We start from the raw sequence: 27,969 nt of genomic DNA, 5'->3' as shown, positions 1-27,969 counted from the left end.
CTTCAGTCCCAGGAGGGCTACTGTCTTCATTGAATGAATATATACATATAATTAAAAAGTCTACAAATAATAAATGCTGGAGAGATGTGGAAGAAAAGGAACCCTCCTATACTATTGGTGGAGATGTAAGTTGTTGCAGCAGCTATGCAGAACAGTATGGAAGGTCTTTAAGAAACTGAAAATAGAGTTATCATATGACCCAGTAATCCCACTCATGGGCATATATCTGGAGAAAACTCTAATTCATAAAGACACATGCACCCAGTATTCATAGTAACACTAGTTCCAATAGCTAAGACATGGAAACAACCTGAGTGTCCATTGACAGATGAATGGATAAAGAAGATACATATATACATATATATCTTATTTTCTCCTCAACTCTTTTATCACTTATATACGTCCAATCCCCTGTGTTAAATTCCCACTGTTTGAAATACCTGGAACAGTAGTTCTATTTTCCTAACTAGACCCTGACAATTGATAAAATGTGTATGCATGCATGCATGTGTGCATTTATGTGATATAAGTTCAGTTCAGTTCAATTCAGTTGCTCAGTCGTGTCTGACTCTTTGCGACCCCATGAATCGCAGCACACCAGGCCTCCCTGTCCATCGCCAGCTCCTGGAGTTTACTCAAACTCATTTCCATCGAGTCTGTGATGCCATCCAGCCATCTCATCCTCTGTCGCCCCCTTCTCCTCCTGCCCCCAATCCCTCCCAGCATCAGGGTCTTTTCCAATGAGTCAAGATATAAGTTAATTTATATAAAATAATATATAAGCATATAGGCACAAGCACACAAACATGTGTGTGTATATAATCATGTGGTGGGTATATAAATGCATATAAAGGAAATATTGAGTGATAGGTTTTCAAAGGGAGAGTATAGGAAGACTTTCAGTTTTCTCTCTATATTTAAAATTTCCTTATTAGTTTTTACAACAGATAACTTTGTAGTTTTAAAACACATTCTGAACTTATGGCTGTAGGTGGGAAGGAAGGGCAGAAGGGATAGTTAGGGAATTTGGGATGGACATGTACACTCTGCTATATTAAACATAGATTATCAACAAGGACCTACTATATAGCACATGGAACTCTGCTCAATGTTATGTGGGAGCCTGGATGGGAGGAGAGTTTGGAAGAGAATAGATACATCCATTTGTATGACTGAGTCCCTTCATGTTCACCTGAAACTATCACAACATTGTTAATAGGCTACACCCCAATACAAACTAAAAAGTTTAAAAAAAAAAAAAAAACAGTTCTTTTTGAATAACCCAGTTTTCTAAGTGACTGTCTGCCCATCTGGTGGCAGCTTTAATGTCTCAAAATTTTACATAAAGAGTAGATTAGTATAGTTGCACTGATTTCCCTTATCCATACCCCTAGATTATCCCTTTCCTTAAGCAATATAAGAAATATATATCTAGCTGGATCAGTGAAAATATTTCAGATTTCATTTTCTCCTGACAGATTCTATTTTGTCCAATGTGATCCAAAAAAAATACTTCCTTAAAATTCACACAAGATATGAGAACACTATATTTCCATCTGATATCAATATATTCATTCTGTAACTGTTATATCCTATATTTTATGATTCAAAAAGAAAGGTGAGGAAAAGTATGAATATAACTGTGTTGGTGAATTTGTCATTTTATTAGTGATTACTTTTATGGTGCTAAAATTTGTCAAGTACTAATTTTTTAAAGACAAGACAAAATGATGCTTTTAAATTCAGCAGCACCAAGGAAGGGCTATAAAATTACACTGACTGTCTAAGAAAGTCATAATTTTTAATAGCCCAATAGAGTTTGAAAGTGCCATTCTTAATACTATTAGATCCAAACTCATCCCAGCAGTATTCTGGTGACAAGATTTTAGTGGGTTTATGGAGGAAAAAATATTTGTTCAAGTGACTTTCATCATGCCACACTGCCTCAGTGTTATTTTTCTTGTCGTTCATAATTCCTCTGAAGCACTCCCTAGCAATATTGAGAACCTGAATAGGAGTACCACCAAAGACAGCAGCGTGATAATAAAAGTCCCCCTTACCAATAGGTATATATGCTTCTGATGACTGACTCCTCTCATAAGGTAACTCTGAAGGACTTGTCTTATACCAATGAGCATGTAACTGACCTACTGACTCCCCCAGAGTCTCCAGTCCATATTTTTTTACAAAGATTTGATCCACATCCATGCAGAAGAGGAAGTCAACTTCATACTGGATGTGATCCACAACATGTTCACTGATGATCTTCATGCGCATCATACTGATGTCTTGCCATCTCTTCTCTCACTTTATTTGAAAAATTTTCAGCATTCGGAGGGGAGCCAGCTCTACCCAGGGCACCTGAGAGAAGTCATCTACCAGGCTGTAAATGATGACTTTCTGGCCAACCATAAAATATTTATCAGCTGATGTTATAAATGTATACAAATAACGGTCTGCGTATCTGTGAAGTAAATAAGAAGCAATTAAGTTCATCTTCTTATATGTTAGTGAAACACATACTATTTAAATTATACTTACTGTAGTTTTATTGAAAATGCTACCAAGGAACCAAACATTAGATATGCTTCTTGAGTTGTATTTAAGTACTGTAAAAGTGAAATTGTCTGCCTTTCCTCTCCCTGGTGAGGTTTTATGGATTATAGGAGAAAAGAGGAATTTCTCATGAGAGGGAATGAAACTTGGTGAGATCAGAAAACTGAACCGTGCCCAGCACAAAACAAAAGCCAGAGTTTTCAGGGTTATCAGAGCAGTTGGGACTTGTTTTAGAGATTGTAGGCAGGAAAGGTCATAGGTCATTGCAAGAGCAGTTATTGATGCCTGTGGCTTACTTAGAGTAGCTAATTATGCATAAAAAGTCAGAAGTGACATGCTTTGTATCCACTTTAGCACTGGGATTCTTATTTTGCCCTGTGCCTTTTAATATGGTGCTAAGATTGCTGGACTGAAGGCAAACTTTCTCATTTCCAATCTCTCCAGCCAGTTAAGGATTCTTGTAGTAATAAATGGCCTCAGGTGAATTCAAAAAAGAAAAGGTAATGTATGTGACTAGTTCAAATGATGTTTATATGATCATTAGAAATAAGTTCTGGATATTGATCAGAGCCTTAAGAAATACAACAGATGGAGTCAGGAGAAAACTCTCTAGTTTGGAGTATCTAAAATTACTAGGTACATTATGGAAAAATATCACTTAAAATATTATATTGAGCTGGAAGCTAGCAACTCAAATCCAAAGTCCATATTTATCCATATTTCTTTTATGGTTAGTGCTTTTGTGTCATACTTAAGGAATCTTTGCCCCCTCAAAGTAGTGAAAATATTCTCCTATATGTTTTTCTAGTAGCTTTATTATTCTTTCATATTTAAGTCTATTATTCAAGTTAATTTTTGTGTATGATGTGATGTGGGGCTGTTTTGCATCAGTCTCTGACTACTGATAGTGACGTTATCGGCTAGGAGTGCCTGGGGGCACTCACTGGAGTCCCTACTACTTGTGGTAAGACAGCCCTACTTCCCACCAGACATCACCAGAGCCTACGTTATGGCTGGACCAGTCTTTGTCATTCTTATTATAATTTCAAGGAGCACCTCAACAACAACCATAGGGAACTTTGAGAAAATAAGCTTTATTAATCACAAATCCTAGAGGATACGTGGCATGCCTGGGGCCACACAGTGAGGTCACAAGTTGGAGGTGGTGGGAGACAGAGAAAGAGAGAGAAACACGAAGGACCTAGGGTTCTGCCTTTACTGGGTTGAGGGTGGGGTGCCTAGGGTTTTTCGAGTTCACTCTATTGACAAATTTTAAATGTAACAGCAGAAGTTAAAGCAAGGGAGGGGGAAAAATGGGGTCATGCAAGTGGTCATTTATGTAGATCAGATCACTCAGGACTTTCTAAAAGGAAGATTTCATGGGTAGGGTGACTTGGTTCTTTATCTAGTTGTTTAGCTAGTAAGCAATATTTTCATTTGAGATGGGTGTCTTTAAAATGGATATCTCAGGGGATTCCCTGGTGGTCTGGTGGTTAGGACTCTGCCCTTTTATGGCACAGGGCCCAAGTTTTCTCCCTGGTCAGGGAACTAAGATCCCACAAGCTGTACAGTGTGGCCAATGAAAAATAAATACAATGGATGTCTCAGCAATCAATCAAAAGCTTAATATCAGGCATTTACAATTAAAAAAAAAAAAAAACCTTACTTTCACTACAATGGCAAACATTTTCCCCCCCAATTTTTAAAATACTTCCTATGTTGGAATGCTATTAGACTTACTACACTGGATCTTAGCAAGGCCTGCTTCCCAGTTGGTGCTAGTGGTAAAGAACCTGCTTGCCAGTACAGGAGACTTAAGAGATGTTGGTTCAGTCCCTGGATTGGGAAGATCCCCTAGAGAAAGAAATAGCAACCCACTCCAGTATACTTGCCTGGAAAATCCCATGGACAGAGGAGCCTGGCAGGCTACAGTCCATTGGGTCTCGAGTCAGGCACGACTGAGCGACTTAGCATAGCATTAGATTTACAGAAAAGTTGCAGATATATTACAGAGTCCCCACATATGCTCTACCCACCTCCCCCTAATAGTAATATATTATATAACCATAGCACATTTGTCAAAACTAGGAAATTATCAGTGGTAAAATACTATTGGCTAAATCACAGATTTTATGTGATTTTCACCAGCTTCTTCCCTAATGACCTTTTCAGTTTCCAGGATCCAAACCAGAACACACACTGCATTCAGTCACTAGTCTCTTCTAGTCTCCCTAGTCTCTTCCACTCTGTCAATTTCTCTTCTTGTTGGGTCATGACCCTGACCACGTATTTTGTAAAATGGCCTTCAGTTTGGGTTTCTCTGATTTTTCCTTAGGTGAAGTTAATTTTAAGCAGTCAGACTTATCAGTCTCTTCCTTTATGATTAGTAGTTTCCATGTCTTGATTAAGAAATCCTTTTCCATCCTGAGTTCATGAAGATATAGTTTTTCTTTTAACTATTGGTCTTCAAACTACCTAGTAATTGATGTTTGTATGTTTGTACATGATATGCTATAGAAGTACAATTTCAGTTTTCCTGTGTTGACATTGATTTTCTCCAACATCATTTATGGAAATCTTTCCCTATGGGTCTACAGTGCTATTGTCAATGAATAGAAAGTCTTTAATATTTGCATGGTATTTTTCTGTTTTATTTTATTGGCTTAATTGTTCATTCCTGTAGCAGATATTCATGTTGAAAATTTCCATATAGATACTTTAAATCTATCCTCCTAGTTTCAGCCCCACCTATACTCCTGTAATTCCAGAGGAAATTGATGCCATTTATTCCTGAGCTTTCAGAGGTTCTTTAAAAGAGAGTGGGGGTTTCATGGTGAGGTTAATGAAGCTGTGGTTTCAGCGCCCCGTCCCTCATACAGTAGCCTTCCAAGACTCTGTGTTCTATTCAGGAGGGTGTAGGAAGGAATCAGAAACTCCATCTGTGTCCTGAAGGTAGAAGCACTGCCCCAGAGTGGGTTCACTCCCCAGGATCTTGTTACAAATCCTGGGGCAGCAACTTGAAGAGACCACAGTGAGTCCTGGAGGAGGTTATGGGAAACTTCTTCAGTAAGGAGTCTTCCCTTCCTCCTCCCTTTCTTCCTCTTTCTGTGTTCTTTTTATTAAATAATAAATTACTATCAATATTTAATAGCAAGTTGCTATAAAGCTGATAACTTTATCATTTTAATGAGTGATAAGTATTGTTCAACTTACTACTTTTTCGTACTTTTCTTGGTATGATTTTTATATCAAGACAGCATTTGCTTCATAAAATGATTTCTAGTCTCTTTTCTGAAAAAGATTGTGTAGAATTGATGTTAATTTTTCTTTAAATATTTAGTAGAATTCTCTGATGAAACTATCTCCGCCTAAAGACTTTGAAAGTGAAAGTCCTTTCTTTGTGACCCCATGGACTATATACAGCCCATGGAATTCTCCAGGCCAGAATACTGGAGTGGGTAGCTGTTCCCTTCTCGAGGGGATTGTCCCAACCCAGGGATCGAACCCAGGTCTCCCGCATTGCCAGCAGATTCTTTACCAGCTGTGCCACCAGGGAAGCCCCTTTGGGAGTTTTTAAAATTATGAATTCTATTTCCCCAATAGTTATAGGGTTATTCAACTGATCTGTTTCATGTTGGGTGAGTTGTGGTTGTTTGTGCTTTTTAAGGTCCATTTCCTCTAAGTTGTCAGATAGTAGAGAATTTTTATAGTGTTTCCTGATTATCCTTTTAAAGTCTACAAGGTCTAAGGTGATATACCCTGTTTCTTTCCTCATATTTGTAATTTGCATTAATTTTTTTTCTTGGCTAGTCTTCCTGGGTGATTATGGATTTTATTGGGTTTTTCCCCCCCAAAGAACCACATTTTTGCTTCATTGATTTTTCTCTGAGACTTTTCTGTTTTCAATTTCATGGATTTCTGCTCTCACCTTTATTACTTCCTTATTTCTGCTTTCTTCGGTTTTATTTTGTTCTACTTTTTCTAAATTCTTGAGGTAGATTATTGATAATCTCCCGTTTTCTAAAATAAAACACCTGAATATAAAGGTCATTCAGCAATACCTACCTTCCCACGGCAAACACAGTCAGCCCCACAGTAATTTTATGACTTGTGTAGTAATTTTCCAGCACCACTTCATCATAAGTGCTGTGCCACACAATTGGAGCTGCCCAGCTGGTAGTTATGTTTGAGCGATTTACAGCACTGTAAGGAAGATATAAGAATTATGAGCAAAATACTTTTTAATAAAATTCTAGTAGATATTGCTAATGTATAAAGACTATGTCTGATTGCAGCGTTTCCTTATTTCTAACCCAGAGCCTTGATGGCATGATAAACTGAAGAAACAGTTTATCAGAAATGGCTCGGTTCAGTTCAGTTCAGTCACTCAGTCATGTCTGATTCTTTGCAACCCCATGAACCGCAGCACACCAGGCCTCTCTGTCCATCACCAACTCCCAGAGTTTACCCAAACTCATGTCCATTGAGTCAGTGATGCCATCCAACCATCTCATCCTCTGTCGTCCCCTTCTCCTCCTGCCCTCAATCTTTCCCAGCATCAGGGTCTTTTCCAACGAGTCAGCTCTTCACATCAGGTGGTCAAAGTATTGGAGTTTCAGCTTCAACATCAGTCCTTCCAGTGAACACCCAAGACTGATCTCCTTTAGGATGGACTGGTTGGATCTCCTTGCAGTCTAAGGGACTGTAAATAGTCTTCTCCAATACCACAGTTCAAAAGCATCAATTCTTAGGTGCTCAGCTTTCTTTATAGTCCAACTCTCACATCCATACATGACTACTGGAAAATCCATAGCCTTGACTAGACGGACCTTTGTTGACAGAGTAATGTCCCTATATGCTGTCTAAGTTGGTCATAACTTTCCTTCCAAGGGGTAAGCATCTTTTAATTTCACGGCTGCATCATGAGGGTTAGATCATTACAAAAGTACATGTACTGATTATATTGTTATTCCAAGATCTTTGAGGATGCATAGTTGAAATGTCACCCAAAGCTTAAAATAACAATTTCTCTTACAGTTGGACAAGATCTACCATCTTAAACTTTGGACATTGATTCTTTTCAGAAGCAATATTTTTTAAAAATGAACTTCCCAGTTCTCATAATCTGAAATGCTGCCAGTGTTAATATTGTTGCATACTGTCAGAATCAACTTTGTCAGAACTTTGGAAGATAGCCAAATATTTAGAGCAACCAAGCAAAAGTTATCTCAAAAAGAAAAAAAAAAAAACTCAATATGGTAGGACTAGAAAAACTCTGAGGTGTTTTAACCCAGCCTTGCACCAACTCTCTTCCTAGTATAACAATGGTATTGAAAAGACAAAACCATATTATGTTCTCAGTGTGGGTATCTGATTCAGCAGGGAGAAGAGTGGATCTAATTCCTAGGGATTGTGTTTATCTTTTTAACCTATCTGAGAGTTCCTTGAAGGATTGACTCATAGTGCTTTTTTTCTTGTACTTAACATTCTCTAAGAATTGAAGGGGAGGGTATTCCTTGAAAAAAAAAATTGTAAAAGAACAAGCCCCTTCCACCTGAGTCAAAAGATTTCCGTTAAAATAGACACTATATATGTTGAAAGCCTGGGGAGGAAACATTTGAAAGACAGTTCTTTGGGAAGTAAGGGCTTTGACAAGATCCCATGTGTCAATCAGACACACACAGAGCAAGGAACTGAGAAATCCATGCACATGTTCAGGGCAGAATGAATGTTCAGAAAAGATCTGTGAAGATCTGAGGCTTTCAGCCCTGACTGATATTTAGGTTCAGTGCACACAAGAAGTGAAAGCCAGGGCAGAGTTATAAACAACTGGGCTGTGCTGAAGGAGGGCCCAAACAGAGAGCCAATCTTTAAAGGATACAAGTGTTTTCTTCTGTTTTATTTTCCTTTCTTTTCTGTTTTTTTCTTCTTCTCCTTCTCCTCCTCCTTCACTTCCTCTTCCTCCTCCTTCTGCCCTCTAACACCTCCCTCTCTCAGGTTTTAGGCACTTTAAGGAAATCTCTGTCAAACAACTCTCTGACCACAACCTAAGGGTAGCTCAGAGACTTCCGAGACAAAACAAGACAAAGAATACAGTCTTTAAAAAAAATAGTTTAGGATGACGTGGGGAACCTGAGGGCCCAGTACCCTCTTTCCTCTTGCTCACCTAGGGACAAGTCCAAGAAGAAGAGAAAAGTCAAGGTGAAGATGGAGAAGAAATCCACACCCTCTCGGAGCTCATCGTCGAAGTCTTCATCAAGGCAGCTGAGCGAGAGCTTCAAGAGCAAAGAGTTTGTGTCCAGTGATGACAGCTCTTCCGGAGAAAACAAGAGCACAAAGAAGAGAAGGCGGAGTGAGGACTCTGAAGAAGAAGAACTAGCCAGTACTCCCTCCAGCTCAGAAGACTCGGCGTCAGGGTCTGATGAATAGAGAGGAAGATTGTGTCTCCTGGAGCTTGCCCCGTCCCAGCCCGAGTCTCCCCACCCGTGTTTTGGTATCCGTTTTCTCCTATGAAATGCAGTCCTTGGATTCTGCGCCATCTGAACAAGCTTTCCTGCTAGCCTGCACTTCCTGGGGCCGCAGGGGAGGTGTCTCACCCTGCGGCTTCAGAAGATGGCTGTTTATAATCCGGGGAGACATCGGGTGGGGGCCAGGGCAGGGCCGGATCCCACCGCGCCCCCTGCCTTCCTGGCCTTTGGGGTACAGCTGCTGCTTGTCCTGTACAAGTTGCCGCAGGCAGGGGTCCTGTGAGGGCAGTTCTGTAGCTCCTAACTGGGGCCTATTTCTACTTTTATTTTGTATTCCTGGTCTGTGAAAAATGAACATTTAATAAAGGGAACTGACCTTGGCAAAAAAAAAAAAAATAGTTTAGAGAAGCCACTAACAAACAACCATAAAAAAAACCTTCCACCTTCCACCTTAAGGTGGAAAGGGAGGAAACTAGAAAAAAATGGAAAAACAAAACCAAACAAACAACCAATAGCAAATAAGAACAGTGAACTTTGAGGAGGCAAAACTATCTGATTTTCAGAGAATCTATATTATAATACTCAAAATGTCTAGTTTTTAACCAAAATTTAAGAGTTATGCAAATAAAGAAGAATGTACAGCCCATTCACAGGAAAACAAATTAACGAGAACTGTCTAGACATTGACTGAGTTTTTCTAAGAAGACTTTAAATCAACCATTTGAAATATGCTTAAAGTGCTAAAGGAAGCCATGGACAAAGAACTAAAGGAAACCAGAAGAACATTGTCTCAACAAATAGAGAATACTAATAAAGACACAAATTACAAAAACAAATGAAATAGAAATACTGAAGTTGAGAAGTGTATAGCTGAAAGGAAAAATTCACTTTAGGATGTCAACAGAAGATTTGACCAGGCAAAAGAATGAATCAGACACACACAAAATACTTCCTCCAACAACAGAATATATGTCCTTCTCAAATACACATGGAATATTCTCCAGGATAAATTTCATGTTAGACCATAAGACAAATCTCAATAAACTTAAAGTGACTGGAAACATACAAACTATCTTTCCCAATGATAATGGAATGAAATTAGAAATCAGTAACAGAAATAAGTCTAGAACATTCATAAACACCTGGAAATTAAACAACACACCTAGGCAACCGATGTGCCAAATGAAAAAATCATAAGGGACAAAAACAAAAAACTCCAAAATCATGAGGAAATTAGAAAATAAATTGAGGAGGAGCCAAGATGGCGGAGGAATAGGACGGGGAGACCACTTTCTCCCCTACAAATTCATCGAAAGAACAACTGAACGCAGAGCAAACTTCACAAAACAACTTCTGATCGCTAGCTGAGGTCATCAGGCACCCAGAAAAGCAGCCCATTGTCTTCGAAAGGAGGTAGGACAAAATATAAAAGATAAAAAGAGAGACAAAAGAGCTAGGGACAGAGACCCGTCCCGGGAAGGGAGTCTTAACAGAGGAAGTTTCCAAACACCAGGAAACCCTCGCACTGGCAGATCTGGGGGACGTTTTCGAATCTCAGAGGCCAACCTAACTGGGATGGAAAAATAAATAAAACCCACAGATTACGTGCCTAAAAGCAACTCCCAGCAGAAAAGTACCCCAGACGCCCGCATCCGCCACCAGCAAGTGGGGGCGGAACGGAGAGGAGCGGGCGGCATTGCTGAGGGTAAGGACCGGGCCTGAGTGCCCTGAGGGCAATTGGAGGGAGCTTTTGTGAGATTCCAACTTAAATGTGGGATAGCAAAAGAGAGAGAGAAAATTAACCGGCCTGAACACACTGCCGGCCGTTCACAGAACAAAGGGTCTGAGCAAGTCCAGAGAAGAGCTAGCCTGCGGCAGACCGGCCCAGCCCCGCCGGAGGCAGGAGGCGGGGGGGAGGGGAAAGGGGCAAACTCAGCCCCAGAGATGGCATCCCCTACCACACTGCAAACAGGCCTCCAGTTTCTAACCAAAGACTTCCTGAGATTCTGGATGTCGACATCCGCCGGGAGGGTCGCGGCTAAACTCAAGGCGCATGCACCCAACCAGCGCAGGCGGAAACTGAGACTGGGGCCGCAGAGGGGAGAAGGCGTACCACACCCGGGGAGAGTGCACCCGTCAAGCTCCTGGCTGCCTGAGCTGCTCGGGCCGGGGAAGGCACAAAACGCAGGCGCAACCGAGTCCGCGCTTTTGTGGAGTACCCGAAAACTGGAACCGCATGCAATGCAGGGCACGCTCCATATAGAGCAGCCAGGAGCCTGAGCAGCGTAGACGGGGAAAGCATTTCCCCTCCCTCCCCGCATCATGACGGAACTAGCGAACCTGAACAAGAGACCACCTCCGCCCGCCTGTGTCAGGGCGGAAATTAGGCACTGAAGAGACGGGCAAACAGAAGCCAAATAAACAAAGGGAACCACTTCAGAAGGGACCAGTGCAACAGATTAAAATCCCTGTAGATAATACCAACTACGCCGGAAGGGACCTATAGATATCGAGAAGTATAAGCTGGAACAGGAGCTATCTGAAACTGAACCAAACCCACACCAACCGCAACAGCTCCAGAGAAATTCCTAGATATATTTTTACCTTTTTTTGTTGTTGTTGTTGTTAATTAAAAAATTTTTTTTCTTTTCTATTCTCTTTTGTTTTTTTCTCTTTTATTTTCTTTTAAAATTCCCTATTACTCCCCCACTACTCCTTAACTTTCATTTTCATATATTTTTATGATTTTTTTAATTAGGAAAAAAATTTTTTTTCTTGTTTTTTTTTCTTTTTTTTCTTCTTTTTCTCTTATTTTCTTTTAAAGTCCTCTATTATTCCTCTACTACTCCTTAATTTTCATTTTCATTTCACTATAACCTTGCAAAAAAAAAAGAGAAGCCCTATTTTTAAATCGAACTTCATATATATCTCTAAAATTTTTTGTGTTTTTGTTTTTAATATTGTATCTTTAAGAGTCCAACCTCTACTCTAGATTTTTGATTTTTGTTTTTCAGTATGTGATATAAATTTTGGACATTTAAGAATCCAATATTCAGTTCCCATTTTTATTCAGGAGTGTGTTGATTACTCTCTCCCACTTTTGACTCTCCATTTTCTACCTCAGAACACCTCTATTTCCTCCTTTCCCCTTCTCTTCCCAATCCAGTTCTGTGAATCTTTGTGGGTGTCTGGGCTACGGAGAACACTGGGAACAGACAACTGCATAGATCTGTCTCTCTCCTCTTGAGTCCCCCTTTTTCTCCTCCTGCTCATCTCTATCTCCCTCCTCCCTCTCCTCTTTTTCATGTAACTCTGTGAACCTCTCTGGGTGTCCCTCACGATGGAGAATCTTTTCACCATTAACCTAGAAGTTTTATTATCAGTGCTGTATAGTTGGAGAAGTCTTGAGACTACTGGAAGAATAAAACTGAAATCCAGAGGCAGGAGACTTAAGCCCAAAACCTGAGAACACCAGAAAACTCCTGAATACACAGAACATTAAGTAATAAGAGACCATCCAAAAGCCTCCATACCTACACTGAAACCAACTACCACCCAAGAGCCAGTAAATTTCAGAGCAAGACATATCACACAAATTCTCCAGCAACGCAGGAACATAGCCCTGAGCATCAACATACAGGCTGCCCAAAGTCACACCTAACACATAGACCCATCTCAAAACTCATTACTGGGCACTGCATTGCACTCCAGAGAGAAGAAATCCAGTTCCACACACCAGAACACCAATGCAAGCTTCCCTAACCAGGAAACCTTGACAAGCCAATCGTCCAATGCCACCCACCAGGTGAAACCTCCACAATGAAAAGGAACCACAGACCTCCAGAATACAGAAAGCCCACTCCAGACACAGCAATCTAAACAAGATGAAACAGCAGAGAAATACCCAGCAGGTAAAGGAACATGAAAAATGCCCACCAAGTCAAACAAAAGAGGAGGAGATAGGGAATCTACCTGAAAAAGAATTTAGAATAATAATAATAAAAATGATCCAAAATCTTGAAAACAAAATGGAGTTACAGATAAATAGCCTGGAGACAAAGATTGAGAAGATGCAAGAAATGTTTAAAAGACCTAGAAGAAATAAAAAAGAGTCAATTAAAAATGAACAATGCAATAAATGAGATCAAAAACACTTTGGAGGGAACCAAGAGTAGAATAACGGAGACAGAAGATAGGATAAGTGAGGTAGAAGATAAAATGGTGGAAATAAATGAAGCAGAGAGGAAAAAAGAAAAAAGAATCAAAAGAAATGAGGACAACCTCAGGGACCTCTGGGACAATGTGAAACGCCCCAACATTCGAATCATAGGAGTCCCAGAAGAAGAAGACAAAAAGAAAGGCCATGAGAAAATACTCGAGGAGATAATAGCTGAAAACTTCCCTTAAATGGGGAAGGAAATAGCCACCCAAGTCCAAGAAACCCAGAGAGTCCCAAACAGGATAAACCCAAGGCGAAACACCCCAAGACACATATTAATCAAATTAACAAAGATCAAACACAAAGAACAAATATTAAAAGCAGCAAGGGAGAAACAACAAATAACACACAAAGGGATTCCCATAAGGATAACAGCTGATCTATCAATAGAAACCCTCCAGGCCAGAAGGGAATGGCAGGACATACTGAAAGTAATGAAAGAGAATAACCTACAACCTAGATTACTGTACCCAGAAAGGATCTCATTCAGATATGAAGGAGAATTCAAAAGCTTTACAGACAAGCAAAAGCTGAGAGAATTCAGCACCACCAAACCAGCTCTTCAACAAATGCTAAAGGATCTTCTCTAGACAGGAAATGCAGAAAGGTTGTATAAACGTGAACCGAAAACAACAAAATAAATGGCAACGGGACCATACCTGTCAATAATTACCTTAAATGTAAATGGGTTGAATGCCCCAACCAAAAGACAAAGACTGGCTGAATGGATACAAAAACAAGACCCCTATATATGCTGTCTACAAGAGACCCACCTCAAAACAAGAGACACATACAGACTGAAAGTGAAGGGCTGGAAAAAAATATTTCACGCAAATGGAGAACAAAAGAAAGCAGGAGTCGCAATACTCATATCAGATAAAATAGATTTTCAAATAAAGGCTGTAAAAAGAGACAAAGAAGGACATTACATAATGATCAAATGATCAACCCAAGAAGAAGAAGGACATTACATAATGATCAAAGGATCAATCCAAGAAGAAGATACAACTATTATAAATACATATGCACCCAACATAGGAGCACCTCAATATGTAAGGCAAACGCTAACGAGTATGAAAGAGGAAATTAATAGTAACACAATAATAGTGGGAGACTTTAATACCCCACTCACAACTATGGATAGATCAACTAAACAGAAAATTAACAAGGAAACACAAACTTTAAATGACACAATGGACCAGCTAGACCTAATTGATATCTATAGGACATTTAACCCCAAAACAATCAACTTCACCTTTTTCTCAAGTGCACACAGAACCTTCTCCAGATGAGATCACATCCTGGGCCATAAATCTAGTCTTGGTAAATTCAAAAAAATTGAAATCATTCCAGTCATCTTTTCTGACCACAGTGTAGTAAGATTAGATCTCAATTACAGGAAAAAAATTGTTAAAAATTCAAACATATGGAGGCTAAATAACACGCTTCTGAATAACCAACAAATCATAGAAGAAATCAAAAAAGAAATCAAAATATGCATAGAAACGAATGAAAATGAAAACACAACAACCCAAAACCTATGGGACACTGTAAAAGCAGTGCTAAGGGGAAGATTCATAGCATTACAGGCTTACCTCAAGAAACAAGAAAAAAGTCAAATAAATAACCTAACTCTACACCTAAAGCATCTAGAGAAGGAAGAAATGAAGAACCCCAGGGTTAGTAGAAGGAAAGAAATCTTAAAAATTAGGGCAGAAGTAAATGCAAAAGAAACTAAAGAGATCATAGCAAAAATCAACAAAGCTAAAAGCTGGTTTTTTGAAAAAATAAACAAAATTGACAAACCATTAGCAAGGCTCATTAAGAAACAAAGGGAGAAGAACCAAATTAACAAAATTAGAAATGAAAATGGAGAGATCACAACAGACAACACTGAAATACAAAGGATCATAAGAGACTACTTCCAGCAGCTCTATGCCAATAAAATGGACAACTTGGAAGAAATGGACAAATTCTTAGAAAAGTATAACTTTCCAAAACTGAACCAGGAAGAAATAGAAGATCTTAACAGACCCATCACAAGCAAGGAAATCGAAACTGTAATCAAAAATCTTCCAGCAAACAAAAGCCCAGGACCAGATGGCTTCACAGCTGAATTCTACCAAAAATTTAGAGAAGAGCTAACACCTGTCTTACTCAAACTCTTCCAGAAAATTGCAGATGAAGGTAAACTTCCAAACTCATTCTATGAGGCCACCATCACCCTAATTCCAAAACCAGACAAAGATGCCACAAAAAAAGAAAACTACAGGCCAATATCACTGATGAACATAGATGCAAAAATCCTTAACAAAATTCTAGCAAACAGAATCCAACAACATATTAAAAAAATCATGACCATGTGGGCTTTATCCCAGGAATGCAAGGATTCTTTAATATCCACAAATCAATCAATGTAATACACCACATTAATAAATTGAAAGATAAAAACCATATGATTATCTCAATAGATGCAGAGAAAGCCTTTGACAAAATTCAACACTCATTTATGATTAAAACTCTCCAGGAAGCAGGAATAGAAGGAACATACCTCAACATAATAAAAGCTATATATGACAAACCCACAGCAAGCATTACCCTTAATGGTGAAAAATTGAAAGCATTTCCCCTGAAATCAGGAACAAGACAAGGGTGCCCACTCTCACCACTACTATTCAACATAGTGTTGGAAGTTTTGGCCTTGGCAATCAGAGCAGAAAAAGAAGTAAAAGGAATCCAGATAGGAAAAGAAGAAGTGAAACTCTCGCTGTTTGCAGATGACATGATCCTCTACATAGAAAACCCTAAAGACTCTTACAGAAAATTACTAGAGCTAATCAACGAATATAGTAAAGTTGCAGGATATAAAATTGACACACAGAAGTCCCTTGCATTCCTATACACTAACAATGAGAAAACAGAAAGAGAAATTAAGGAAACAATACCATTCACCATTGCAACAAAAAGAATAAAATACTTAGGAGTATATCTACCTAAAGAAACAAAAGACCTATACATAGAAAACTATAAAACACTGATGAAAGAAATCAAAGAGGACACAAACAGATGGAGAAACATACCGTGATCATGGATTGGAAGAATCAATATTGTCAAAATGGCTATACTACCCAAAGCAATCTATAGATTCAATGCAATCCCTATCAAGCTACCAACGGTATTTTTCACAGAACTAGACCAAAGAATTTCACAATTTGTATGGAAATACAAAAAACCTCGAATAGCCAAAGTAATCTTGAGAAAGAAGAATGGAACTGGAGGAATCAACCTGCCTGACTTCAGACTCTACTACAAAGCCACAGTCATCAAGACAGTATGGTACTGGCACAAAGACAGAAATATAGATCAATAGAACAGAAGAGAAAGCCCAGAGATAAATCCACGAACCTATGGACACCTTATCTTTGACAAAGGAGGCAAGGATATACAATGGAAAAAAAAAAACAACCTCTTTAACAAGTGGTGCTGCGAAAACTGGTCAGCCACTTGTAAAAGAATGAAACTAGAACACTTTCTAACACCATACACAAAAATAAACTCAAAATGGATTAAAGATCTAAATGTAAGACCAGAAACTATAAAACTCTTAGAGGAGAACATAGGCAAAACACTCTCCGACATAAATCACAGCAGCATCCTCTATGACCCACCTCCCAGAATATTGGAAATAAAAGCAAAAATAAACAAATGGGACCTAATGAAACGTAAAAGCTTTTGCACAACAAAGGAAACTATAAGCAAGGTGAAAAGACAGCCCTCAGATTGGGAGAAAATAATAGCAAACAAAGCAACAGACAAAGGATTAATCTCAAAAATATACAAGCAACTCCTGCAGCTCAATTCCAGAAAAATAAATGACCCAATCAAAAAATGGGCCAAAGAACTAAACAGACATTTCTCCAAAGAAGACATACGGATGGCTAACAAACATATGAAAAGATGCTCAACATCACTCATTATCAGAGAAATGCAAATCAAAACCACAATGAGGTACCATTACACGCCAGTCAGGATGGCTGCTATCCAAAAGTCTACAAGCAATAAATGCTGGAGAGGGTATGGAGAAAAGGGAACCCTCTTACACTGTTGGTGGGAATGCAAACTAGTACAGCCACTATGGAGAACAGTGTGGAGATTTCTTAAAAAACTGGAAATAGAACTGCCATATGACCCAGCAATCCCACTTCTGGGCATACACACCGAGGAAACCAGATCTGAAAGAGACATGTGCACCCCAGTGTTCATCGTAGCACTGTTTGCAATAGCTAGGACATGGAAGCAACCTATATGCCCATCAGCAGATGAATGGATAAGGAAGCTGTGGTACATATACACCATGGAATATTACTCAGCCATTAAAAAGAATTCATTTGAATCAGTTCTAATGAGATGGATGAAACTGGAGCCCATTATACAGAGTGAAGTAAGCCAGAAAGATAAAGAACATTACAGCATACTAACACATATATATGGGATTTAGGAAGATGGTAATGATAACCCTATATGCAAAACAGAAAAAGAGACACAGATGTTCAGAACAGACTTTTGGACTCTGTGGGAGAAGGTGAGGGTGGGATGTTTCGAGAGAACAGCATTGAAACATGTATATTATCTAGGATGAAACAGATCACCAGCCCAGGTTGGATGCATGAGACAAGTGCTCGGGCCTGGTGCACTGGGAAGACCCTGAGGGAGCGGGTAGAGAGGGAGGTGGGAGGGGGGATCAGGATGGGGAATACATGCAAAACCATGGCTGATTCATGTCAATGTATGACAAAACCCACTACAATATTGTAAAGTAATTAGCCTCCAACTAATAAAAATAAATGAAAAACAAAACAACAAAAAAAAAAGAAAGAAAATAAATTGAGATAAATAAAAATGAAAACACAACATGCTAAAACTTATGGGAGACAGAAAATCAGTACTCAGAAGGAAATGTATGGCTGTAAACATCTATATTTAAAAAAAGGAAGATCTCATATTAGTAATCTCACATTCTACCTTAAGGGGAAAAAGGGGGAAAACTGGAAAAAGGGGGAAAAACAAAACCAAAGCCAACAAAAGGAAGAAATAATAAAGACTGGAGTAGAGAGAACTGAATAGAGAAAAAAAATGATAGAAGCAATGAAACCAAAAGTCAATTCTTTGTGAAGATTAATGAAATTGGCATACCTTTAATTAAACTGACCAGGAAAAAATCAGAGATGACTCAAATTATTAAATCAAGAATGGAAATGGGGACATTATTATAGACCTTATAGATGAAATGGATAAATTTCTGGAAACACACAAACTACTAAAACTGATTCAAGAAGAACTAGAAAATCCTATAGACCTAAAACAAGTAAAGGTAATTGAAAATCTCCTAAAAAAGAAAGCCCAGGATCAGATGGTTTAACTGTTGAATTCTACCAAACACTTAAAGAATTAACACCAATTATATTTTCAAAGTCTTCCAAAGAAATAGAACTTTCTAACTCATTCTGTGAGGCCAATGTTACTTTGATGCCAAAGCCAAAGACATCTCAAGATCAACATCACTAATCATTAGAGAAATGTAAATCAGAACTATAATAAGATATTTCACACACACTAGAATGGCCATAACATAAGCAAAAACACACACCCCCAGCAAAACAAAAAATAGCAACTGTTGGAAAGGATGTAAAGAAATTGAAACACTCATACATTGTTGATGGGAACATAAAATGATGTAACTGTATGGAAAAGAGTTTGGTGGTTTCTCAAAAAATTTAACATAGAATTACCATGTACCCAGTAAACCCACTTATAGATATATACCCAAGGGAACTGAAAGTATGATTTCAAATTAAAACTTGTACATGAATGTTTATAGCACCATTACTTATAATAGCCCCAAAGTGGAAACGACTCAATGTCCATTTACTGGTGAATGGATGTGTCGTATGTCCATACCATGGCATACTACTCAGCTATGAAAAGGAATGAAATACTGATAAATGCTACAGTATAGATGAATCTTGAAAACATGCAAAGTGAAGAAGTCAGACATTAAAAAAATAACAAAACATCCTATGCTCCCTTCATAGGGAAATGTCCAGAATAGGCAAGTCCAGAGAGATGGAAAGCAGATTAGTGTTTGTCAAGGAGCGGGGAATGAGAAGTTACTTCTTAATGGGCAGAGCTTCTTTTTTGCTATGATGAAGATATTCTGGAATTAGATAGCTAGAATTGTACATTTTTAAAAGATTTATTTACTTAAATTTTTGGTTGCTCTAGGTCTTGGTTGCTGCACAGGCTTTTCTCTAATTGTGGTGAGCAGGGGCTACTCTTCATTGTGGTGCATGGGTTTCTCATCGCAGCAGCTTCTCCTGCTGTGGAGTGCAGGCTCTAGGCTCTGCAGACTTCAGTAACTGCAGCATGTGGGCTCAGTAGTTATGGCCTATGGGCTTAGTTGCTCTGCAGCACGTGGAGTCTTTGTGCACCAGGGATTAAACAAGTTCCCTTGCATTGCAAGGCATATTCCTAACTACTGGACCACCGGGAAAGCCCCAAAGTGTACATTTTTAAACAATTAAAATAGTGAATTTTATATTATGTGTATTCAAATCTATTTAAAAAAAAAAAAAGACAATCCATTGTGTGGGATAAAAAGGAGAAGAGATATAAACAGGCAGTTTGCAAAAGTGAATGTCCAAGTGACCAATATTCATATGAAAAGATGTTCAGCCTTAATGATCATCAATGAAAAAAAATGAAAAGTGCAATAGGAACGGACATACAGCAAGAGAAAGATTCTATTAGCTGGTTCAGAGCTTGTTATGGACTGAATTGTGTCCTCCAGATTCATGTGTTGAAGGTGTAATCCCAGTCTGAATATTTGGAGATAGGGCCTTTAGAGAGGTAATTAAGGTTAAACAGGACTTCCCCAGTGGCTCAGATGTAAAGAGCCTGCCTACAATGCAGGAGACCCAGGCTTGATACCTGGGTCGGAAAGATCCCCTGGAGAAGAGAATGGCAACCCACTCCAGCATTCTTGCCTGGAGAATTCCATGGGCAGAGGAGCCTGGTGGGCTACAGTCCATGGGGTCACAAAGAGTCGGACACGACTGAGCAACTAACAGGTTAAGGTTAAACGAGGTCATGAGGACGAGGCCAAAGCCAATAGGGCCGGTGTCCTTATAGAAGAGTAAGAGACACCAGGAATGTGTACACAGAGAAAAAGCCTTGTGAGGACACAGCAAGGAGACAGGCAGCTGCAAGTCAAGAAGAGAGACCTCAAAAGAAACCAGACTTGCCAACACCTTGATCTTCTATTTCCAGCCTTCAGAAATGGGAGAAAATAAATCTCTGCTGTTTAAACACAACCCCCCCCCCAAAAAAAAATAAAAAGGAATGGAGATTGAAACTTAAAAGTAGCCTATTTGGAATCTACTTCAATGATTATATGGTTTTCTCCTTTTTTCACCTGTTGTGATTGATCAGTACCTTGAATTATGAGGCTATAACTTACGTGTCTTGTTAGGGGGAGGCTGTGTCAGTTATTAAGCTATTGTCTTTCATAGTTAAACCCACCACAGTATACCCTGCTTTATTATGTTGAGCTGGGACGCTGCAAATCACATTTCTCCTTTGCCAATGGGCACCCTGTTAGGCTCTACTAATAGAGGGCATTGGAGGAAAATTACAAGGCTGGAGGAAGAAGAAACTTGCTCTTCTCTGTTTCCTGTGGGCTTCTTGTCTGCATCCTGTGCCTGCAAGTCCCATTCCAGCAATGCATTTTACCACAGCAATAGCAGTTCTTTTCCTGAGCAGTTGAATCCAACTTTCAGTTTTTCCAACACGTGCAAAACCAGTCTCACCGTGCTCCTCCTTAGAAGGGCTGGTTCTCTGCCCCAAGAGGCTTCCCTAGAGCTCAGAGGTGAGCACATCAGTTGAGCTGCATCAGAGTTTATGCTCTATGAGATTTGTCTCTAAGTTTTCAAGGTATAATAATTAGAGTCTCTTCCTTTTGTTTCTTCAGAACCAGGGAAAATAATTACTTCCTATAGCTGTTCCCTCTATGACACCTTAGAGTTGTATTTTCAGTTTTTCAGGTTACCTAGTTAATGACTTTATGGGTGTCCATGGGTGCTAAGTTGTTTTAGAAGTGTCTGACTCTGCAACTCCATGGACTGTGGCCTGCCAGGCTCCTCTGTTCATGGGATTCTCCATGCAAGAATACTGGAGTGTCATGCCCTCCTTCAGGGGAATCTTCCCGACCCAGGGATCGAACTGACATCTCTGAGGTCTCCTGCATTGGCAGATTTTTTACCACTATCACCACCTGTGAAGCCCCTTAACCACTGTATAGTAATCAGCAATTCTTTATACTAAAATCTTTGTTTAAATAGTCGGTGTGCTTTGTATGATCTGATTAGATCTGACAAATGTAGTGATATTATGGGAGGAAGAGTCACGGATCATTATCCAATAATTGGATATCTCTTTTCAAAGTTTCAGTTAAGAGAGGTCCTCAGATCTACAGCATGAAGGTGAAAGACAGGTGCGTAGAGTAAGAAGATGGAGGCAGAGAGGCCAGAAGAAAGCTGTTGTATTAAGGCACGAAGTGCACAGACAGCCCACCCACCTGATTTGGGCTTCGGTTCTCTCATTGGTGAAATGAGGAGGAACAACCAAATGATCTCAAATGTACCCTTACATTTTTGACTGTCCATCATTCTAGGACCCATTGTGTTTCTATCATCTAAATTCTCATTCATGGAGGACTTAGGTCCTAATGTCCATTCCCAGTTGATCTCGGCTACTGCTTATTTTTTAAAATAACCATCAAAGATCCATCTGCTCGCCAACATTTGGAATGCCAGTCACAGTATTGTTGCCATCTGTTCATTTCTATTGAGCAGTCTATGGATTAATCTCACACATATTAGATTTGGAATTCTTACTTGGGAAAAAAACAGTCTGATATCTTTAATTCTTCTGTTTGAGTATTCACAGACCTATTAGGAAAAATAATGCAAAGAGTCACATAATATGTATAGAGTTTGAGATGTATTATCAGATGTAAAATGCAAAATAAGCATGAAGCAGAAAATTAATAGTGAACTTTGATAGTTGTGGCATGGAAAAATCATGATTTCCACCCTCAGAGTAATTCTCTGTGCATCCCAGGAGTCTTTATCTGTTCCCACAGTCCTCATTCTCATCTTCTAATTCATAGAGAAAATGGCAATCATCAGACAGAAGCTCCCTCAACTTTCTGCAACCTCATCTGCAAATTTACCTGTAGTGCCTTCTACCACAATGAAAATATATTCATATTTTCTACCTAAGACTAGCCTTAAATATCCTATCTGCTCAGCAGCCTTGATTTGATCATTATTCTTGGAAGGATTTTTCTTAAGTACTCTGTTTGATCAACTGACAATCTTCTGGGCATTTTTCTGTGGTTCCAAGTTCTTATATATAAAGATACTTCTCCCATGAATGTAATACTAGTATATACAACTGAGTTCTAAAGTCTTCTACTTGAATTTTGCACAGATGCTACCAAAGGAAGATGTTTAATGTTAAAGTCATCATATTTTCCCCAAAGTAGTTCCTCTTCATATGTTGCCTTAACTCACTGAATCTGCTTGGATTTGCATGGCAGAAATATGAGAGTCATTCTCCACTCAGAGCCCTTCTGAATCCCAACATCAAACCCATCATTAACCCTGATGGTTTTACCTCCAAAACATCTCAAATCCATCCCTTATCTCCATTCCCTGCTACCACATGACTTCAGGTCAGCGTCATTCCTTGTCTGGGCTACTACCATAGCCTCCTTATTGGCCTCACTGTTCACTTTTTAAAAATTTGTGTACCTTTTCAAAGGTACACAATATAATGAAAGGAGCACAATATAATGAAAATTCCTTCATGTTTCTATCCATGTAATTAGCGATGTGCTGCCTCTCCTTATCCCTGCATGTTACCTTTACAACTGATTCACGATATATTTCCACTCTACTTCCAATAACATGTTCCTGAAGCTCCAATGTTACCAATCACTATTCTATTTAACAATGTCCAGTGGCCTCCCACTGTCCTAAGGATCATGTCCATATTCTTTATATAGCTATGATATTCTGTATGATCTGACCCTTCACACTGTTTCACCCGCCTCTCCTACCTAGCCCCACATTGACAGTTTTCCAGACTCACTGGCCTTTGGTTAGTCCCTTAAATATGCCACAGGTTCCACCAGCTAATTCCCACATCGCATTTAGGTCTCATTTAAATATCCCTTCTTAAGGGGAGTATTCCCTAATCTGCCAGATATATTTAGATTACTTTCATTAATCACTAATACTTATTGAATACTTTCCTAAGTATCATCTAATTCAATCCACTCCTATGAAATAAAGTGAAGCACAGAGAGCTTTTATTATCTTGCCCATAGTCACACAGTAGCTGAAAAGACCAACAATCATGCCTGAGCCCTTACTCTTCCTCTTTTGTAAAAGCTCTATGACACTTTTGCTAGACACCCTGGGAGAGCTGATTCTGGGCTGAGTTGAGGGGATTAGGCAGCTGTGGAGCTGAGTCATATGTCATGAGATTGTCTTTGTGCCTATGTACACAGATGGGTGTAACTGCAATGTTGGAATGTGGCTGAGATGTGACATTCTGCCAGGCACCGCTTCCATCAATAACAATGCCTTGGATGATAAGTATTACTATGCTACAGCTATAGACTCCTGATGCTAAGGAGAGCTAATATTAATAATAGGATGATTGTTAGGTTGTATTGCACTGAATACATTTTGGCAGAAAGCATTTTAATCCATTCTTTCTCCCAGCATCTGCTGTAGCAGGCTTTCCTTGAATGTTCCCACTTTTTGCCTAGGATTTTCCTGCTTTTTTCAGGTGATGGAGAGTTCCAATGCCCTGCTGGCCATGAGAAAACATACTCTGCCTGGTACATGAAAAGCTTCTTTATTATTTTCCCATATAGCACAGCTCGCCCAAGTATATGGAGTCTCGGTCTTAGTGGGGATGTTGCAGTCATGTAACCATGAGACAGACAAGGACCCTGAACACAACAAGCAACATAAGGTAAAGTTGCTTCCACTTCACTATGTGTTCCCACAAGCACAGTATCTTATGATGCTGAATCTTGGACAAACTTTGAGGAAGTTTCCTCTCTGCACACATTCTGATGGCATGATTTTTCAGGTGGTATGTAATTAATACCTGGGAGTCTTTTAGCCAATACTCAATTCCCATGTGTTTCTGCAGAGCTTTAAAAGATCCAAGGTTCCTGTAGGCTGGCTTCTGGCTTCTGTAACATGCTTCCTCTAACCAGGTCTCATTCCTCTATCAGAGATAGCACTCTGCCAGTCTGCTCTTTCTTTGACTCCTGGTACTCCGACCTTAAACAAATATCTCCACTTGTAAATATCTTTATTTGTAAAATTGCCTTGATTTGCCCTGCCTATAGGTTTACCCTGCCAAGGACTTGCAGCTAGTCCATTGCCCTCCAACTTATTTAGTCTTCAAAGAAGTCATAGCCTATTTGCAGATAAAGACTTACCAGCACTGATATATCCTCTGTAATTTCTTTGTGTTTAGGATAAATGAAAAGCATTGTATTAATTTCAAACTTATATAAAGGGTTTCCACATTTAATATGACTAGATTTATTTCCCTGGGACTTCCCTGGTGGCTCAGTGGCAAAGAATCTACCTGCAATGCAGGAGGCGTAGGTTCAATCCCTGGGTTGGGAAGATCCCCTGGAGGAGGGAATGGCTAACCACTCCAGTATTCTTGTCTAGAGAATTCCATGGACAGAGAAGCCTGGCGGGCCATAGTCCATGGGGTCACAAAGTGTAGGACATGACTGAAGCAACTTAGCAAGCACACAGAGTTCAGTTCAGTTCAGTCGCTCAGTCGTGTCCAACCCTTTGTGACCCCAAGAACCGCAGCACGCCAGGCCTCCCTGTCCATCACCAACTCCCAGAGTTCACCCAAACTCATGTCCATTGAGTCGGTGATGCCATCCAATCATCGCATCCTCTGCCGTCCTCTTCTCCTCCTGCCCTTAATCTTTCCCAGCATCAGGGTCTTTTCAAATGAGTCAGCTCTTCGCATCAGGTGGCCAAAATATTGGAGTTTCGGCTTCAACATCAGTCCTACCAATGAACCCCCAGGACTTATATCCCTATGAACCCATTCATTTTATTACCTAATTTTGTTATCTAATATTACCAAATATTTAATGAACATGTAATGTTATATGTGAAATATTTGCATACCACTCAAATTCGTATTTTGAAGTCCTAACCCCTAAGGTGATGGCATTAGGAGGTAGGGCCTTTGGGAGGTGATTAGATCATGAGGATGGAGCCCTCATGAATGTGATTGATGTCCTTGGGAAAGAGACCCTATGGCAGAGATTTTTCTGCTATTGAAGGACACATTGGGAAGATGGCTGTGTGTGAACTAGAAAGTGTGTCCTCAACAGACACCAAACCTGTTGGTGCCTTGATCCTGGACTTCTCAACCTTCAGAACTGTGAGAAATTTCTGTAGTTCATAAGCCAACCAGTCTATGGAATTTTGTTAAAGTAGCTTAACTAGACTAAGACACACACTAGGTGCCAAATATATTGTTGGTTATAAGCAATACAGTAATAAACATGATAAAAATCATTGCAATTAGGACTGCATGCTATATCTGGAGAAAAAAAAACCGAAGTAATTATTTGAGGTACAAATGACAGAGAAGCTTGCTTAATAACATTTAAACAATGACATTTGTGGGAATTCCCTGGTGGCCCAAAGGTTAGGACTCTTCTTTCACTGCCAAAAGCCATGCAGCACAGCCAAAGAAACCAAGCAAAAGAAAAAACAATGAAATTTCCTAATTACCAATGAAATCTCTCTATTTGCTCAAATATATGGGGACAAATACCACACTTAATGTGTGAAGTCACCAATATTAGGGACTTTTTTTTTTTTAATATCACCCATGCAAAAGTGGCAGTTTACAACATGTACTAACATTACACTGTCATCAATTACATAATAACTGTCTTGGTACTTTAACATTGCTTCTCCATGCACATATGGACCTACAAAAATTACATTACCTTTGATCACATTAGAAACAAAGAACTTTTATGCTGAAGATTATGTTTATGTTAATATATTTGGATATAATTGGGTATACTTGGATCAATATATTTGGATGATGATTCATTCAGGGTGAGAGTTTATCACCTTTCTGAATACACTAGATCCTTTACCAACATGAGAATAAAATATCATTACTTTTTTAAAGTTACCTGAAATGAAACATTCTCTGAAAGGTCCACAGAAACAATAAAAATAATAACAATTGAATTGTTTTCCTTTGGTATCTCATTCTTTCCTGGGAGTAAAAAGAAACAGATAAAACTAGATTAAATAAAGCAGAGTGTACACAGAGTATGCTGTGTTGAATCCTGCTTCTCCATGACTGAAAGTGTAATAAACAAGGTGATAGACATTGGCTGGGGTGTCAGGCACCACTGATCCCTGGATATCTCCCCATATGAAAATAGAGTGAAGTCAGTAGAAACACAATTTGAGCTAGCTGCCCAAAGACTTAGGACATTAGCTGGCCTAAGCTGGCCTTAATACAAGAGATCTTAAAACTTATGTCTTTTCTAAAGTACAAAGGGCTTTTCCTACAGAAACGGAAAGTATAAAAGCCACTTCCAAGCCTAGCTCACAGGGTGGCTGTCAGAGAAAGGGAGTGTTATGAAAATATTTAATTGGACTCTAAAGAGTTGTATAGTTAAGGAATTAATTATTTTAATTAAACGGTATTATGAAGATCGTTCTAAGAAAGGTGATAGAACCAATAACAGCATAAAATATATGCTCTTTCTCGAAAGTATTTGAATATAAAATTGATTCAGACCACTGGCTGGTGGCTAAACTATCATTTTTCGATTATTTGTATCCTGACCTTGGAATTTGAGCCAAGTTTACAAAACTCCTTTGTGATACTTAATCTAAGGAATATGAAATCCTCTGTGTACAGAAAAGGAACTAGATATGGCTCAATGGTTGACATGAAGGACAAACTCTTACCTTTTGTTTTACAAAGATTACATAGGAATTTTATACAGCTCTTCTCAGAGACAATGTTTATGGTATAGTGGTTTGGGAATTCATGTAGAGAATCCTAAGAGAGCAGAGAGTTTTCAGGTAGAACATTTTGAGATCTTTGAAAAATCGTGAATCAGATAACCTAGTATTGGTTCTGTGATGCCCTCCAGTTTGTGTGTTTATTATTTCAGACTTCTGTGATTGATGGTGTCATCAAATTCCCTCTTGGGGATGAAAGAATCAGACATTGTTACCATAACAATTCATATGCCAGTAGCTTCTCTTTGTCATTACCAGGGGACTAGATTTTGTCCAACTAAAAAAAAATGACTTAAGTTTCTTTCTTTCCTTGGGGATTTTTTAAAGGTTCATAATACAGTTTTAACTGGTGTATAATCTAAACAAAGTAAAACACATGCAACTTAAGTGTACAGTTCATTAGATTTGTAACAAATGTACATGTGTATGTAAAAACTTCTTTAAGATATAGAACATCTCCATAACTCCCAAAATGTTTCCTGTGCCCCTTGGAGTCACTACCTTCCCACACCCAGGAAACCAGTTTTCTGATTCTATTACC

At 39.1% G+C, this 27,969-nt stretch overlaps 1 protein-coding gene across 1 annotated transcript; it reads right to left on the bottom strand.

Annotated features, from left to right (window-relative positions):
• Positions 1 to 1,220: 1,220 nt before the first annotated feature.
• LOC122702591 (N-acetyllactosaminide alpha-1,3-galactosyltransferase-like) lies at positions 1,221 to 26,658 on the bottom strand. The gene is given in 5 exon segments (XM_043916161.1): positions 1,221 to 2,464; positions 6,622 to 6,759; positions 22,194 to 22,247; positions 24,827 to 24,859; positions 26,579 to 26,658. Coding segments are annotated over 5 exon segments (999 nt in total). The 3' UTR covers positions 1,221 to 1,770.
• Positions 26,659 to 27,969: the final 1,311 nt, after the last annotated feature.

The sequence above is a fragment of the Cervus elaphus genome, chromosome 11 (assembly GCF_910594005.1).
Source record: "Cervus elaphus chromosome 11, mCerEla1.1, whole genome shotgun sequence".
Lineage (NCBI taxonomy): Eukaryota > Metazoa > Chordata > Mammalia > Artiodactyla > Cervidae > Cervus > Cervus elaphus.
This window is presented reverse-complemented; position numbering and strand designations above follow the sequence as displayed.